Source organism: Dendropsophus ebraccatus, chromosome 7, assembly GCF_027789765.1.
Source record: "Dendropsophus ebraccatus isolate aDenEbr1 chromosome 7, aDenEbr1.pat, whole genome shotgun sequence".
In the NCBI taxonomy this organism is placed as follows: Eukaryota; Metazoa; Chordata; class Amphibia; order Anura; family Hylidae; genus Dendropsophus; species Dendropsophus ebraccatus.
The window spans coordinates 71,980,641-71,998,204 of record NC_091460.1 but is presented as its reverse complement, the minus strand read 5'-3'; the positions used below and the strand labels follow the sequence as shown (position 1 = coordinate 71,998,204).

The window sequence follows — 17,564 nt, the reverse complement described above, 5'->3', positions numbered from 1 at the left end:
TTTGGCATGTTTTTGGATGAAATTTGGCTAATTTTTCCAAACATAGATTGGAGATCATTAGATCCACAGCATGTCAATTTCTTTTGCAGATTTGTACAGCAATTTCATCTCTATCATTGTACAGGGACATTGTGGTAAATACTTATAAAGTATTTTAGGAGTGATACCTTTATTGGCCAACAAAAAAATAGTTTGAATTGTGAGCTTTCAGGATTCACAAGATCCCTTTGTCAGACAAGTTTACAAGCGAATGACTTACAGAAACAGCACAACATTTTTGGGGTGTTACAAACAAGAAGGGAATTGGGGGGGGGGGGGGCGAGGGGGTATATACATCACATAGATAAGCCAGGGCAGGGATGAAATTCACTGCAAACCAGCAGCAATGTACTAACTATATAGGGATTTCCCTGTGGATACACAGTAAACTCCAATGGTTGATTTTTCCAATACATGTGCATCTACACCTCTACAGGGCCACAAAGTACAGTGGATAAATAGTGGCAAGACAAGTCTTACTTCTGGTAGCTACATATTAGCTTTAATTATCCTGTATCTTTTTTATAATTTTATCTGTAACAACCTGAAGATTCAAAAAATCTAAGCAATTAAGGTAAATCCAGGTATGAGACTATAGGGTCTATTCTGTGAAAACAACTTTATCGAAGTGACTAATCTATGGTTTACTATCCTCTATGATGGATATTGCTTGGACCTGTCTCTCAGATCTTAATATTTACCCTTTCCTGACCTGGGGTCATTGATGCATCAATGCCCAGGTCGTTTTTGGACATCAGCTTATAAGCTGATGTCTCTATTTCTGCACCCTCTCCTCTGTCCCCTGCCGCTGTTACAATCTTGTGACAGCAGCAGGGGAGAGAGGGGAGGGGGCAGAGCACACGGCTGCGTGCCCGTCGCGCGCCTTGCCTTCCATTCCCCTGCCGGTCTCCATAGCCTGAGGCTTCTGGTTTTCATGGCTACCATCTGGGCTCTGTGATCACTTCGCAGAGCTCCGATGGACAACGGACAGAGAATTCTCCCTCTGTAGAGGGAGAATTCTCTGTCAGGAGCCCTATAGATGCTGCAGTCGTGCTGACAGCAGTATATATAGGGTTAACTCAGTGATAGCCGGGGACCTTCCGGGGATGACACAGGTGCAACTTCTGCGCCTGGGTTATCCTTGATCGTAAATAAACATCGCTGCAGCCTCAGGCATAGGCTGCAGCGACATTAATTTACAGTACAGTGGCTGGAGGGGGTTAAAGTATGGATCCATGTATACAGATTTGCTATGTGTAAAAATTCTCTAATGCGGTTAGAAATGAGTGAACCTCGAGCATGTTGGGGTCTGTCTGAACCTGAGCGTGCGGAATTTGATTATCAGTGGCTGAAGAAGTTGGATGCAGCCAAAGGCTGTCTAGAAAACATGGATACAGCCAAATACTTATAGGACTCCCTAGGGCTGCATCCAACTTCTTCAGCCACTGGTTATCAAACGCTGCACGCACAGGTTCGGACAGAGTTTCTATCCTATAAATCCAAATGTTTTCTCTGTCATCTGTGGGCACTAAATCTGCAAAAATCACAATATGCATAATGGTTTAAAATTTTATATGAAGATTTAATAAAATTTTTGGAAGGTACAGATAGTATACACATTCATATATAGCATGTATAACCTGGCAAGGCTTCAATACATAGTACAGTTCCATAATCAAGTCCTCTCAGATCTTCATTATATGTAAAATATTTTCACAGAACAGAAAGATCTCCCATACCTGGCATCTTATATTACACCACTAAGGGAATTGACTTGATTGTCAAATATAGATGACCTCCAAAAGACAGAAATCTATAGCAGTTCAACATTCCAGATGAAGAAGAAAATATATCGCCCTGGAAAGTGGTGATTCTTATCAGCAAGACTCCACTGTAGTCTGAGACCGCTGACAGTAAAACAAAGAATCCAAATCGGTGGGATTCATCGAGAATTAATGACATCTGACAGGTCCTCGAATATGTGCTAGTATATTATACCTGCAGTTAACTCTCTCATGTCCAGAATGAGCATCTCATCTACACCTCACCTCATGCATTTCAATATGATCTTTATTAAGAATAAAAATAAACCGTACTATTATTTTCTCTGGAAGGTGGAAGATGTTTTGTAACAAATATTCCTAAAATGTATAGAAAGCCCATTAGTTGTTAGATACACAATGGATATATACATATGGATAAAATTATATATCGCGCATGTAATGTGACCAATCATTTCTTGATTTAGTTCCTATACTACTAAGTTATAGAAGTTATTTTTCATAGTAAGAATTAGAACAAATCAGACTAGCCAATCTCAAACCAATCTAAAGCAAAAATTAAGAGGCAGCACACCTGTTCTCCTGTTGATACCCTAGCCTTAGGGCTCTAAAACAAGAGCGATAATCTGCCAATTTAAGGCCGATTCATCTGATTATTGCTCTGTGTAATAAAGTCAACAATTAGCCGATGACAATGATGTGTCTTTGGGTCCTGCCTAAAAATAATTGGCCGACAACTACGCATCACTACATTTAATAGCCATGCACGGCCGTCAGCAGATGAATGTGTAAAGAAAATAATAAAGTTTATAAATACTGTCCATGCTCCCCGATGCTTCTGCTCGCTCCCCGGTATCTTCCTACTTCTAACCTTAGGTGCTGTTGGAACTTCAGAACCAGTCTCTGAAATGAGTGGCCGAGAAGGGACAGCATCTGGCCAGTGATTGGCTCAGTGGCCTCTCCACTCAGAAACCAGCTCTGCAGTTCATGCGGTGGCTGCGCCTGAGAGCAGAAGCCAGTAAGACACCGGGGAGCAGGCTAGGCACTGGGGAGCATGGACAGGTATGTATAAACATTATTTTACACTACAGGCAAGGGCTGCACGCACATCGCTAACTATTTGTATACAGTCCTTGCTGCCTGATAGTTGAGCTGTGTAATAGGCTAGATCGGCGCTCGTTTACACTGATGATTATGTCGTGTAATACGGCCCTTAGTATAATGTCCTAACCACATCAGATCGGTAGGAGTCTGCCTCATAGCACACTCATCAATCTATCGATTCAAGGGGCTTTGACGCCCTTGTGAGTGCTGTGGCCTTTTTATTCCATGCCAGGTACAACTTCAACAACAACAACTACAACAATTAACATTTATTTTGCAACTGTACCTAGTATTGCATTTCAACCCATAAAGGGATTTTTCCAGGAAATATAAGAGTTTGTGTACTGCCTCCCCATGCCTAAAAGTAATAACAGACCACATACCTTCTGCTGTGAGATCCAATTCCAGTCCTCGCTGTGTTCTCATTCTGCCAGCTCCTGATGACGTCCCGCTCCCTGCTCAGCCAATCACAGAGGTGAACAAGGGGAGTGTAACGTCACCAGAAGCTAGCAGAAGATTACACAGCTGGATCAACAGGCGAGCTAGGGAGGTAAGTATGCCGTCATTTATGGCTTTTATGCACATGAAGGTAGTACACATTCATTTTATATTTACTGAAAACCCTTTGTCATGTCAAGTAAACGTAAAGCAAATAGCAATGCTTGTGCATATGTGTTTCTTTTGCATCTCTTAATCTTTTTATTAGTTTCTACATAGAGTCAAATAAAAAAAGAAGATAACTTTTGATGTAAGTTAACCATTTGGAACTCAGAGATACTTTCTGCATCATTTAAAACAATAGACATCCATTGTGCAGACGCCTGAGTTATGTATAAGTCATTTTGTCCTTGGAACAAACACATTAGCAACTTGTAAAAAAAAAATCAGCATAGATACAAAAGTGTCAAGCTCAGGCTCCACTGAAACCCTACGATGATTTCAGTCTGATATACCACTGCAGCCGTCTGCTGTTAAAAATAGATTAGAAATGAAACTATATAAATAAATGTACAGATATATACACACATATGTTTTATTTCTATGCAATATAACCAAGCCATTCACTGGCAAAGAAAACACCTGCTGTTCCTATACATCTGCAGTTAAAGTGTGTCATCACAGCACTAGTAAACTGCTGCCTAGTCTTGCCTGTACTCTCTTTCCACAGTGGATTATCATTTTTTTAGTTTTACCAGTGCAATACCAATAGTTTGTGATGATCATTGAATGTGTAGGGGTTAATTTCTGTATGGATAAAGGGGAATCTAGGAGACATTGATTGGGTAGGTCACAGGCGGTTTATGTGATAGGAAAGAGACATCTAGTCTCCAGCGTGGATGTAGAGTTGGCATCAGTTGTGCAAGCAACTGTTTGCTGCCCGCCTCGCTATGCCAGCTGAAAGTCATGGACTAGCAGCAGCTGCCAGCTGCTATAAGAAATTTTAGTGAAAGGAAAAACATCCATAGAACAAAAGAGAACATGTAGAAACACAAAAAGATACTTCTTCTATTTCAGGTTTGATAGTGTCAGTTCTACAAGGAAATAGCTTACTGGAAATTAACGGTTAAAGGGCAACTCTACTTTTGCACAATATTTGAACTATGAGGTCATAAAGCAGCATTTTCTCATCACCCACACATTAGTGTCAACCCACAAAGCACCATAGCCTTGGGGACAATAAACACAATCATTCTAAGATTTATTTATGTGCTTTGTTGTATTTATTTATTTATTTGTTTGTTTTGAATGATATTGAATGTTTCATTTATGTATTCATGTGAAATATGTATAAGGTGGAGTTTCTCATGAACCTCACCCAAAAATCATTGTCATCTTACCTGAGGAGGGCTGATCATGTCCATTTGTCTGACTGGCAGAACACATCAAGATAACTACAAAATGGAATGATATGGCCCATACTGACCTGGATACTGAGACTGGTTACAGAATGAGAAGATCTGTGAAATGTACAGAAGTAACACAAGGTAACCTTATATTACACAATTCTTGTGACAGATAAAAGAACCTTCCATGTCTACAACAGTTTTTCCGAATTCCAGTCCTCAAACCACCCAATATGTCAGGTATTTAGGATTTTCTTTGCATTTTATAAGTGGTAAAATTATGGTCAGTTCATTGGGGATCACCACAAGCATTCTCTATATGGGATATCCCCAAATCATGACCTGTTGAGGGGTCTTGTGGAAGACCCCTCTCAGGACTTGAGAAGCACTACTTTTAAGCAAATGACAACTGCACTTAAACCAGACACCAAGGCCAAGTAGATCTAAATCTTTACATAGATATAGTTGAAATGTAAAACGGTTATTGTTTCCTTTTCTATCTGACTTTTGAACCATCCAAAGATGTCCACAAATTGTAAAGATTGGACTTTAGGCCCAGTTCACACTGAGCAAAAACGGCGGAAGGTAGGGTGTGCGTGTCTCCGCTTCCGCTGCTCTCCGCTCGAAGAATTGACACGTCAATTCTTTGAGAGGAGAGGAGAGGGGAGGAAGCGGAGGCATTCGGGACCTCCCATAGAGATACTGCAGAACATTGAGCACGGTGGGATTCTGCCATTTTTGCTTAGTGTGAACTGAGCCTTACTTTGACGGGATGGATAAGGGCTGTAGTTTGCCTATTCTGTCACACACGTGACATGTCAGACAAGTCAGAAGTTTTCATTGGTTGAAGTCTGACTCTTACCAGTAATTACATAGAGACATAAGATGTGAAAGGCTGAGTTTTTTTTCAATGTATTCTCTGTCTCCCTGCGGATGTCAGATTCTAGAGTAAGTTTACAGAGTAGCAAGTCGGATGTAAATGCACATTCAACAAGCGATTTGTGTTTGGCTAAACATCCAGACCCTGACTGTCTGTGTTACATGTCAAATGTTTTTTTTAAAGGAAAAATAACACTTTAAAGCGACAATATCAGCAGGTTCGGGCCAGTGAACCTGGTGATATGAGCCAGTCGCTATTTACCTCAGGGTTCCAGGGCTGTCATTTATATTCCTGTGGGGTCCGGTAACAGGTTGTTCTTTGCTAATTGCTCATATGCTAATTAGCTGTTTCTGAGCATTTGGGGCATTCCCCATGCTCCTGTAGCACCTGCTCGGCCGCCCTAGCCTGCCTCCTCCCGGCCTGCCTACTATGCATATTCATATATGCAAAGCTAGGCCACTTGTTACAGCGCATGTGCAGGGAGCAGCCCGTTACAAGCGGCCTAGCTATCCATATATGAATATGGGCGGGCCGGGAGGAGGCAGGCAAAGGGCGGCTGTGCTGGTGCTCCAGGAGCATGGGGAACGCCCCAAATGCTCCGGAACAGCTAATTAGCATGTGAGAAATTAGCAAAGAACAACCTGTTAGCGGACCCCCCAGGAATTTAAATGACAGCCCTGGAATCCGGAGGTAAATAGCAGCTGGTTAATATCAGCAGGTTCACTGGCCCGAACCTGCTGATAGTGCCGCTTTAACTACTATATTTTTAAAGGGAAACTTTCATCCCGGCACCTGAGACAGAGCCCGCCCAACCTCCGGTAGGGCTGCTTACTTACTTACCCGCTCCTGCCAGTCCCACTCCCGAAATTACTGCCAGATGATGCTCAGTATGTAAATGAGAAGAGATAAATCTGACATCCTTAGGAAATCACTGGAGCAGTTTCGGGAGCAGTACTGGCTGGAGCGGGTAAGTGTCGGAGGCCCTCCCGGGGGTCGGGTAGGCTCTGCCTTGGGTGCTGGGGTGACAAGTTCTTTTTAACAAAGTGTATGAAGATACGCTAAACCCTAGTGTTTAAAATGACTGTCTGCCTTTTTACACTATATATTATAAATTTATATCTAATTCCAAACAGCTTACTTAAAAAATTTCCTACCACTTGTTATTGCCTTACGATAAAAAAAAAAAAAAATAAGGTATAGTCTCCTGTATCATTTCCTAGCGCTAGAACTCCGGTCCTCCCCAGTGGCATTGTTTACATGGCTGTAGCAATGATCTTCCTGTATATCTATATCACCCTATAACCAATCATTGTTTTGCACCATATATCCCTGATGCCAGTGATTGGTTGCAGGAGCAATATGGATATAAGGACACATCATTGTTCCACTCCTGTAAACAAACATTGTTTGTTTTGGGAATTAAACAAGTTTTTATAGCTTTATAGCTTTTTTTATTTCAAGACAATAAAAAGTTATTGTAGTCAACACAGATCTCCAGAATGAAATGAATGTAAAAAAATTTGAGATTTACTATAAGTAGTTTGACATCACATACAGTATGTTTTGGGTCATTCATGCTTTGAAGACACGCTGGCATCACAAGTCATTTCTCTAACAATTCTCAGACATCAACTTTTTATTTCCCTTGTTGAAATTGTGAATGTATTTTAACCTTCAGAGTATTGTTCATTTGACTGAGAGGCCCTCAACTCACTATACCTATAGAAAAGTATGCAATGTTAGTTCTAGTAGAAAAATAAATGTAGAACATCTGAAGATGTCCTCCCAGATGACCCACTGGTCCATTTCTTCCCAGTGGAGAAGCTGCGGAGAGCTGTCAAGTGCTAAGTGCATGAATTTAATAAGCGGCCACTTGTAAGTGGTGGACTAGACTTCTCTTTCTTTCTGTCACCTTCCATTCACAAGCAATTTCTTTTACCTCCATTGCACGATTCTTGCAGAACAATCGGAGAAGTAATATAAGCAATGTCTGTGGTATAGGGAGTAAATGAACACAATTCCTTGGTGATCTTTCAAGTGGGTTGTGCTAAGTAGATTTCAGATTAATTTTTCTCCTTCCTCTCGACATTTATTTGTGTATTTTTCCACCAGTCATACGAGTTCCATTTTTAGTAAATGTGTTTAGCATTGCAGACTTTCTGCTGTGTGGGCGCAATAACTCATGGCGTTTTCCCTCCCACATTAATACACGGCATAATTGAAACATGCACCATAATCCTTTCTTCCTCCTTGCAGAAGGTTCTACATCAGTCACCTATAATTCTAATGGTATTGTTAAAAGGAGAAAAAAATGAGTGACACAGATTGCACAGCACAAACTCGTAGATGAACCAGGTGGTCAGCCAGCGATGGAAACATTGCCAAAGCTGAGCATCACAAAGACATCACACAAAAAAGACATAAAGATGCTTTTTATCCAAACAAGGCCGGCATTTTCAGAGAACATCCTGTGCGTCTGCCACTCATTCACAGGAGTGCTCCCTAAATACATTAGACGCTCTTATAAATTTCTTTTATCAGTGCTATGACCTGAGCTATTTTAGCTTTATTTGCAGTCAGACGTGTGGTGGAAGCGAAAAATGAAATGTCTGTGCCCTTTTTAAATGTAGTGAACCTGTCAAGATTGTGCACTGGAAAGTGATGTAATAATATTTCTGGCTTAAGTCAGGTGTAGAAAGTCAGAAATGTCTGCATAAAAAAAAAAAAGAAAATGTGGTGGTAAGTGGTCTGGTCTAGACAATCAAAAGCAGATGCTAGATAAAACTTGGTGCGCTTTGGAAGAGTATTGGCTTAATGATAGTACACTGGTTACAAGAGCTATTACACGTTAATGGAAGAAAGGTTGATTTCTTTTCTTTTTATCTTTTTTTTTTTATAGAACTTCTTTCCTACAGAGTGCTAATATTATGCTAATATTATTAAGCCAATAACTGAGCAACCTCAAGCTGTCTTATACTGTAGTATAGGATATGTATAGATAGATAGATAGATAGATAGATAGATAGATAGATAGATAGATTTAATCTTATAGAAATCATCTTTTATATTTTTTGTATTTCTTTATTTGATGAACTGGCTGTTCATAGGTTACCACTGGTAACTATCAATTGAGTAGTCCTTTATTAAACTCTGGTTATACAGAATATATACCAACAATCCTGATTTGGTGGGTCAGTCCTACAAAAGAAGAGTCAGTGCAAGTAGTGCTCAATAGTGGCAGTTTTGGTCATTCCTGTGCATTTTGGGGACCAGTTCCCAATGTTGGCAGGTACAGTATATGTAGTTGTACTTAATCCCGAGTTAATACCCTATATCTGATTTAATCTATGGTTTAATGTCAATACCTGGCTTTCTAGTAGTTTAGTTTTAACCAATGTTTTAAGAGAGTTCACTCATGAAGCAAACCACTTTGTTAATGCATATGGAAAGAGGTTGTCTTAGTGAGATGCCAACTATAGATCCATAAAACAGGCCTAATCTTATATACGATATAGATCCTTTTCTTGGTACTACCTATTGTGCTGCCCAATGCTCCACTTCCTCCTACCTTCTAAGACGAGAGGGGGACATGTTGCTGGCGATGTTCAATAGCTGTCCAATATTATCAATATCCCTTCAAGTCAGCTATTGGACATTGCTTGCAACATGCTCCAGACCCCCTATCATCTTAGAGGTACTTTCTGAGATAACCGGAGGGAGGAAGTGGAACACTGGAGAGCAAAGTATCTTTATTTTTCTCTGGCACAGGAGTCTATATATATGGAGCTGTATTGTAGACTCCACTGACTAGGAATCGATATTCAACCCTAAGAAGTTCAATATACTGTAGTACAAATAACAAATTAGTATTTTTTTAGACATATGATCAGCATAGTAAAAGTAAGGTTCATCACAACCTTTCCCAAACAAGAAGATCTGTGTAGTTGTACTGGGCATATAGAGTACAGTGAATCAGTTTGGAATGAATTAGAGTCCGTCTGAATTTCACACAAATTCCTTCTTCTGTAATTCTTTGCCTGGGCCATCACATGGCAATTGAGGTGATTCCTAATCCAAGGCTACTGAAGGATAGTGAAGTAAACATTTAACTGCAATATCTAGACACAGGATTTTTTTCCCTTTCCATACATTTATATTTAATTGAACGATGTATCAAGCAATCTAAATATGAAATGTAATATTTAATCACACGACAATCCCTTCAACGTTAAAGAAAATTAAGCACATCTATAGTGAAACAATATCTGTCAGAGAACATTCTTTGTTTCATCCCTATGCTTCTATAGAAACTTGTCTCTGATTGAAGGTTCCTCACAGATAACAACATACTAGAGCAGTAATCAGTACAAACAATAAACTCTAATTCAATCATGTCGATGGGGAGACCTTCACTTTTCTGTATTGTGTTATCATTCCACACATTGTACTAACAAAACTCCCCAAAAAAAAAAGAAAAAAACACTCAAAATATGTATGACTCACATTACCATTTTGTCACATTTACATTGATGTTTGATAGTCAACACTACCAGTAATGCTATTCTTGTCTTTAAAAAAAATCCTCAGAAATCTAATGGACCTGTTGTATGTCAGTGGGATCCATCTGCATTCAATGGCATCCAATTATTAAGGATCTCCCGAAGCCTTGGAATAATTGGAATAATTTAATGTATATTGTAGACAAACGTGAAGCCATGCTCTTTTTCCTCAAAACACACAAAATCTACATATACACTGTTATAAACTCCATATTTCTCATTATTAATATAAACTGTTTATGCTTATTTGCTTATACAGTTTTATACATGGACGGGGGGGGGGGGTGTTGCTATTTGAGTTGCTGTTTTCCATGGTACTGTACCCAGCCAGATGTTTGCACATGCATTCCATTCTCCATACAGTATATATAGAGATTATATAACATCCTTGTACAAAGCTACACAGCCCTTGTGTCTTGTACTCTCAGAAGGATCCCTGCACATGGCAGAATACAAATAGCATAAAATGGAGTATGCACTGGTTTTCATACTGTCAGACTCTGACATATAACCTTTAATTTTCCATTGAGGCATTTGGGCTGCAGTAGTGATCATATACTCCTCTATAGTACCCCTGCTTTGAGCCATAATAGCTAAGTGACTATAGACTGCTCTCAGACTGCTGCAATAGCACCACACTTTAGTGTCCCTACTATGGCTGAAGTTCCCGGACCTCCCACAGTTCTAATAAATCTAGCTTAGATCATCATAGTGTTTTATGAGGATCTAAGTAAGGTTTCATAAGACCACAAGAGTTCTCGGGTTGTTGCGGCCATAATACGGGTGTTAAGATGTATTCACACTGCAGCTGTCTGAAGCTGTCATTATTCTAAAAAAATCTTTATTAGTTGGAAAATCTTTCAAAACTGTAAATAAGACATTGTATTGTTCTTATTAATTAAATGACACAATCCAATCTCATTCCATTTTATTAGATCTTGGTTGCGCTGCATTGTGTAATTAAATGAGCTAAACAGGGGTTAATGTATTATCCTCATCTGTTAATATCCTCTTCTTCATTGAACTTGCAGTCACAAGGAATTGCTGTTCATAAGGATCGCAGATCAAGAAATAAAATCCAGAGAAGAATGAATGCACTTGTATTCATATGGGAAATGAATGATCTGGGTCTGACTCCTCCACGGGATTCTGTGACTCTAAACAGCCCCATGATAAATATTATACAGTAGTAAATGTGATTCCCCCCCCCCCCCCCCTTATCTGTAGTCTGTTCAGAATTAATGGTTGTGCCCACAGGCTGCTTTTATCTATTTGCTTTCATAAACCCTCCATCAAATTTACCTGATCATGGACAGTACAGCTTTCCAGTTGGTAGTTAGTGAAGCAGGTTATACAGACGGTGAACTGGTAATCTAAGAAGAACAGAATTAAGAAAGTCAAGGGCCATTAGGAACTCGATTTAGTTTTTTATTTGCATAAAGAGACTCTGTCAGTAGGTTTATGCTGTCTTATCTAAGGGTAGTATAAACTAGTGACAGAAAAGCTGAAGAGAATGATGTATCACTTGCAATGATCTGTGCAGCTGATTCGGAGATATCTTCATGAATAACAAGAACAATAACTAGTCCTCTTCATTATGTGCATGCGCTCAGTAGTCCTGGATACGTATGAGCTCCCACACAGTCCACCCACAAGCCACTGACAGTGCTTATACTGTTTATAAGCAGGCAGCTGTCAATCATCAGCTGGAGGTGGGCTGAGTCGGCCAGCACAAAGCCCTACATATAGGAGAATGGATTAACATAGAGGTGGAAGTAATACATTGTGTTGTTCTACATTTCTGTTAATAGTTTATGCTGCCCTTATTAATGCAGCAAACATCTAGTGACAGATTCCCTTTAAATAAGTTTCCCAAAGTTTTGTTTCTGATGCAAATTGTTGAAATTGCTGCATAGATATAAGATGCCCATAAACATTCAATAGCTGTCAGGAAACTCTTTGGCCCAGAGCAATATCTCCCATTTATCCCATAAACATGAACGTCTACAGAGTTAAAATATGTACCCACCACTAGGAAAAGCATATATCCATAAGCCTGTGTGTGTGGTTTTACAACTCCATTCACTGAACTGCATTGCCACACAAAAACTGGGATGATGATTGGTGCTGTTTTTAATTGTGCATAATCCCTTTAAGAGCTTACAATCCATCATGCTGCAAATTCATAGCAGTTTTTATGCCAAAAATTAATATGGCATTCACCTATGGCTATACAAGAAGTTTTAATCTGTGTATTAATGTAATAAAAAATGTCAAGTTATGTTAGGAAATTAGTCAGGTTGAATACTCTTTTGCAGGATGCTTACACTGGGTTTTAAGGTATGTTGGGCCTGTGACTACAACACTATCATGGTCATGGTCTCCATATCCGACCTCCCCCAAAGGCATGTTTGATCCCTGAACCTTGCAGAGTCCTTATTTTCTTATAGTAAAATTTGATGTTAAAACCTACTATGCGCTGTCGATCTTACAGGCACATGGACAATTAGACCAGCCATTTAGTCTATTCCCTATAGGTCTGCATAGTTCCTAAACATGGTTACAAAACTAGTGGTGACTTTTGAGAGTCATCTTGTGGCAGACGTAGGCATCACTCCTTGGCTCTCCCCATATACGAATAGAGAGATTCTGGCTGGGCAGGAGACAAAATGATTGTAATGCAGCATTTTGTAATATATTGTATGTAAAAACACTGTATGAACTTTTTGGTGACGTAACACTGCCATCTGTACTTTAATCATATGTAAACTAGTTTATAATGTGTATTGTCAGAATAAGAATGTACTGGTTTACAGAGAATCCGGCACTTGTTAGTGTTCTGTGCTGAAAATTGGAGACATAGAAGTAACTATTCCTACAGTTATACATTCAGCCCATTGTTTTAGCTCCTAAAAGGTGCTTGCGGCTAACAAGCACCTGACTACAGGCGAAGGGTTAACCCCCGCCTTCTGGAATGTCGTATTATATCTGGTAAAATGACACTAATGGAATGTGGAAACAATGTTCTTAGTGTTAGGGGCCTTGTCATTTTGGTAGAGCCGTCAGACAATTCATGTGCACGATATGGGATCATCCTGGGGGAGTTCTTCAGTAAATTGTGATTGAAAGAGCCTTTCTAGGCTGCTCTTCAGAACTGGCACTATCGCACTTTGATGAATAACCTGCGCCGGTGTAACAAATGGCTGGTGTTATTAGCAGTGCAGGATATCAGTTTGTTCCATTGTGTTGTGTAGGTGAACGCATGTATGTGAGCGTGTGCGTGCTTTGATATCCGACTTTTGTGAATATTGGAAGCAGGAACCGTCGTCTGCTCTGGTGCAAATCTCTACAAAGAGATGCATGTCACTGTTAATGTGAGGTGACTTTTCTAGTTTAATGCCTCACCTCAGAAGAGATGCCAAGACGTGACAAAATGTGCCAATGTGCTTGGCCTCTTCGTGACTGAATTTAAGCAATAAATCGTCTGTAATGTTTCGGCAGTGGAAATGTAATATATCATTATCGGTTAGAAGTATTAGCAGAGTTCTAACTTTAGTATTCAGTTGATTCTGGCATAGATCGCCATATAAATATACCACTTCTACCTTCAATGTGATTGACTGAGGGTTTCTTTTTTTTTGTCAAGTTTATAACTCAAAGGATAGGAAAAAGCCAAAAGGGAAGCCCTACACCTCTATTCTTTTATATATGTTGATCACGTTAAGTCTGTTAATGTTCTGTATGTGAAGTATTTTTGAGAATACACCGCAAAATAGTGTATATTTAAAACAGGGACGGTGACATTAGATTGGAAAGGTTGTATTCTGAGCAGTAATGATTTTCTAATAAATTTTAACGTTTTCTGATGAATTTTGCATGTAGGTAATAATGTAGTTAATAATTATCTTACCACATTTCACTTTATATCTTCCACCACAGGAGAAGCAAATGGTACAGATGGGGGGTCAGACAGATCGGGGGAGATTTATCAAAGGGTGTAAAAATTAGACTGGTGCAAACTGCCCACAGCGACCAATCACAGCTCAGCTCTCAGCTCTGGTAAAGGAAAAAGGAGCCTGGTATTGGTTGCTGTGGGCAGTTTACACCAGTCTAAATTTTACACCCTTTGATAAATCTCCCCCTATGTGTACACCAATGAAGAGGCACAGATCAGGATACATGTCATATCAAAAGTACCTCAGTAACATGCAATGCAATGATCCAATAAAGCTCAGGCAAAGAGGGACAAGCAAAGCAAGTTTAAATAGGCCCCGGTGGAAGAGAATGACAGTCTGGCCCTTTAAATCCACATCAAGTTGTCAGAGGCGGCATAGCAGCGGCAGCTGGAAGGAAGAAGCAGGTGCTGAGAGGGGTGCACACACCAAAGGACCAAGAGGTCCACAAACCAGTTATGAAATAAGGAGGATCAAGGAGTCCCACCTTGGTCAGTTGTGCTTTAGTGTTTAGTACGTATGGATCATAAGCCAATGCAGCCAGCTTCCATCTGTCATTGCATCCAGGTACTCACCTGATGGAAACCTAAGGAATACGATAATGGTAACCTAACCTACTGGATACCCATGGTACACACAGCAACAGTGAACGATGTCAGCTGATCATTGCAGTCGTTTGTCTTTCAAGACAAACGACTCATACAGCAAAGATCTGCTGCTGTTGCTCTATTGAATAGGAGCATCGGCAGCAGACCGACGCTATCCCCTATGGGCTGCCCGGACTATCTAGCGATCACCCGGGCAGCCTCCCCATGCCCCCCTTTCCCCCCTCCCCGCACTTACTGGCAGCGGCAGTGAGCGGGGAACGCTCATGTACTCCCCACAGTTGCCCTGTGTAATAGGGGCTTTACACTATAGAGTAAACCCTAAACAAATGTGGGCACCACCAATGTAAACCAAAGTGTTAAGCCAATGCATATAAAAACACAATACCCCCCAAAAAGAAGAAAAAGGCTTATGCACAAAAGGTAGCACATAAAAAGTACAATACCTTATTAGTTACAAATAATGTATACATAAAAATCACACAGAGCACAGCAACGATAAGACTAGGGAGACAAGCCTCAGATATCACTCTACAATAAAAGCATTAAAATGTCAACAATGGCCCCACCAGCCTCCTGGCTGGGGCCCATCACCAACCTAACCTTCTACCACAGGCTTGGACAAGAGCACCAAATAATACCAAATAGCCCTATAACTGTTCCCTTAATAATAAATAAATGAATTTTTTTTTAAAAAAATAGAGTATATCACCATGTGCTGTCCAATATATAAAGGTTAGGTGGGAGTGGAGAACACCCCACGCGTTCCGCCATCCAACAGCTTCCTCAGGGAAGTAAGTGGTGCAAATTATACAGCACATTTATTTGTGAGCCATAATTGTAGGAATAGCCCGCAAAAACTAATTAAAAATATGGCACCATGTGCAGGGGGAAAAGCAGCATCTTCCAAAGAAGGATCCACGCTATCTTGTTGGCACATCACATGTGCATTAATGCAAGAATGTTAGAGATAAGTTAGAGATAGGGCTATGAAAACATGGCGCCCGTTATATTCAAGTGTATAGACTACGGAAACATGGCGCCCATTTAGCCCATGTATGTTGTTGACACATTAATACTAGAACGCTAGATCAGCAAAGTCACGGTTGCTATGTGCGCCATGGGTATCCAGTAATTTGGTTAGAGTTTACACTATAGATCCCCACCATTGTTGAAATTAATGGACACCCTAAGAAAACCATGAACATATCAAAGAAACCTAGCCTGAAGAATAAATATTCTTGGAAAATGCTATTCATGATATGTTCCACAGAGTCTCCTAACTTAGTTTAAGGGTACAAACCCACTTGCTGGATCTGCAGCGAGGCTCCTTGCCTTTACTTTCATTAGCAGAGAAACTCGCAGCAGGGATGTACATCCCTGCTGCGATTTTGTCTGCAGCCCTCCCCATTAACCCCCTAGCTGCCGGACATTATACATTACCGGTTCCCCGTTCCTGCTTGCTTCGGGGCTCCCGGTGTCTTCACGGCCCGCCCGGCCAATCAGTGATTGGCCGGGCGGAAAGTGCCGGGAGCCGCCGAAGCAAGCAGGAGCGGGGACCTGGTAATGTATATCCTGCCCGCCCCCCCCCTGCAGCCGGATTGCCCCCAGCCCCCGGCCGCATGATCGCCCCCCGCACCCCCCTGGCCACATGATCGCCCCCCGCACCCCCCTGGGGGGGGATCGTACGGCCGGGAGGTGCGGGGGCCGATCATGCGGCCGGGGGGTGCGGGGGGCGATCGGGGCTGCGGGGGGGCGATCGTGCGTCTGGAGGCGATCGGGGCTGCAGGGGGGGCGGGCAGGATATACATTACCAGGTCCCCTCTCCTGCTTGCTTTGGCGGCTCCCGGCACGTTCCGCCCGGCCAATCGGTGCGCTGCCCCGGCGCAGCGCACTGATTGGCCGGGCGGGCCGCGAAGACACCGGGAGCCCCGAAGCAGGCAGGAACGGGGACCCGGTAATGTATAATGTCCGATGGCTAGGGGGTTAATGGGGAGGGCTGCAGACAAAATCGCAGCAGGGATGTACATGAAAGTATAGGGCTGGGATCTGCAGCGAGTCTCGCTGCAAAAACGCAGCAAGGAGACTCGCTGCAGATCCGGCAAGTGGGTTTGAACCCTTAAAGTGTTAGTTCATTTATGAGAGCCCACATTTACACTACAGTTCAGCGTGGAGAGACTCAGGCATTCTGTTGCCGAGACAACCATATGACATCCAGCAAGTTCCATGCATGATCCCTACTAATTAGAGTAGGGCTCATGCACGGAAGATTTCAGATATTGTACAGTTACCTGGGCAATTCGACTGTCCAGTGCAGGCTCCTTCTCTTCATGCTGAACTGTGGAATTTAGATGGGCCGCATTATTGAACTGCACATTAGAGTACCCATACACATTTGATCAAAGATGAAAAAAACATATGATTTCAACCAAAATAATGTTCCCTGTGTGAAATTTAACAACAAACTATTTGGAAGTCAGTATGATCCTGTGAAATGTTCGGCTGGCATTCAACCAAAACTTAGTGCACAATTTTTTCAGGAAAGAATGTCCCCATTAAGATTGTTCGTCCTTAATTTAGTATCATGATTATGTATGGCCAGTTTAAACAATCGAATGGCTAATATGGGCTAAAAAGTGCCTGGCTGTGTCTGTAAAACAATTCTGCATCAGATGATTGTTTGTCCAACTCTTGATCGACTATCAAACTAATTCTATGTAATGTGTATATTTACCATAACTTTTTGGTACTGTTAGGGCCTATCATCCTTTGAGACACATGCACTGTTGTAGTATCAGA

The 17,564-nt window shown here is 41.2% G+C and overlaps 1 protein-coding gene and 1 long non-coding RNA gene across 9 annotated transcripts in view; one reads left to right on the top strand and one right to left on the bottom strand.

Annotated features, from left to right (window-relative positions):
• TENM3 (teneurin transmembrane protein 3) overlaps positions 1 to 17,564 on the top strand; it is a 1,065,662-nt gene that overhangs the window by 600,144 nt on the left and 447,954 nt on the right. For all 8 annotated transcript variants that reach the window (XM_069977777.1, XM_069977778.1, XM_069977779.1 and 5 more), the window contains one exon: positions 4,802 to 4,909. In XM_069977777.1, the coding sequence (XP_069833878.1) occupies positions 4,802 to 4,909 (108 nt within the window). The remainder of the gene's footprint in view (positions 1 to 4,801; positions 4,910 to 17,564) is intronic.
• The window catches only part of LOC138797514 (uncharacterized), a 37,573-nt gene continuing 31,171 nt past the window's right edge, over positions 11,163 to 17,564 (bottom strand). Inside the window, exons 3-4 of the long non-coding RNA XR_011363942.1 lie at positions 11,510 to 11,580; positions 11,163 to 11,364 (exon numbers count right to left, since the gene is read on the bottom strand). This is a non-coding gene — a long non-coding RNA (uncharacterized lncRNA). The remainder of the gene's footprint in view (positions 11,365 to 11,509; positions 11,581 to 17,564) is intronic.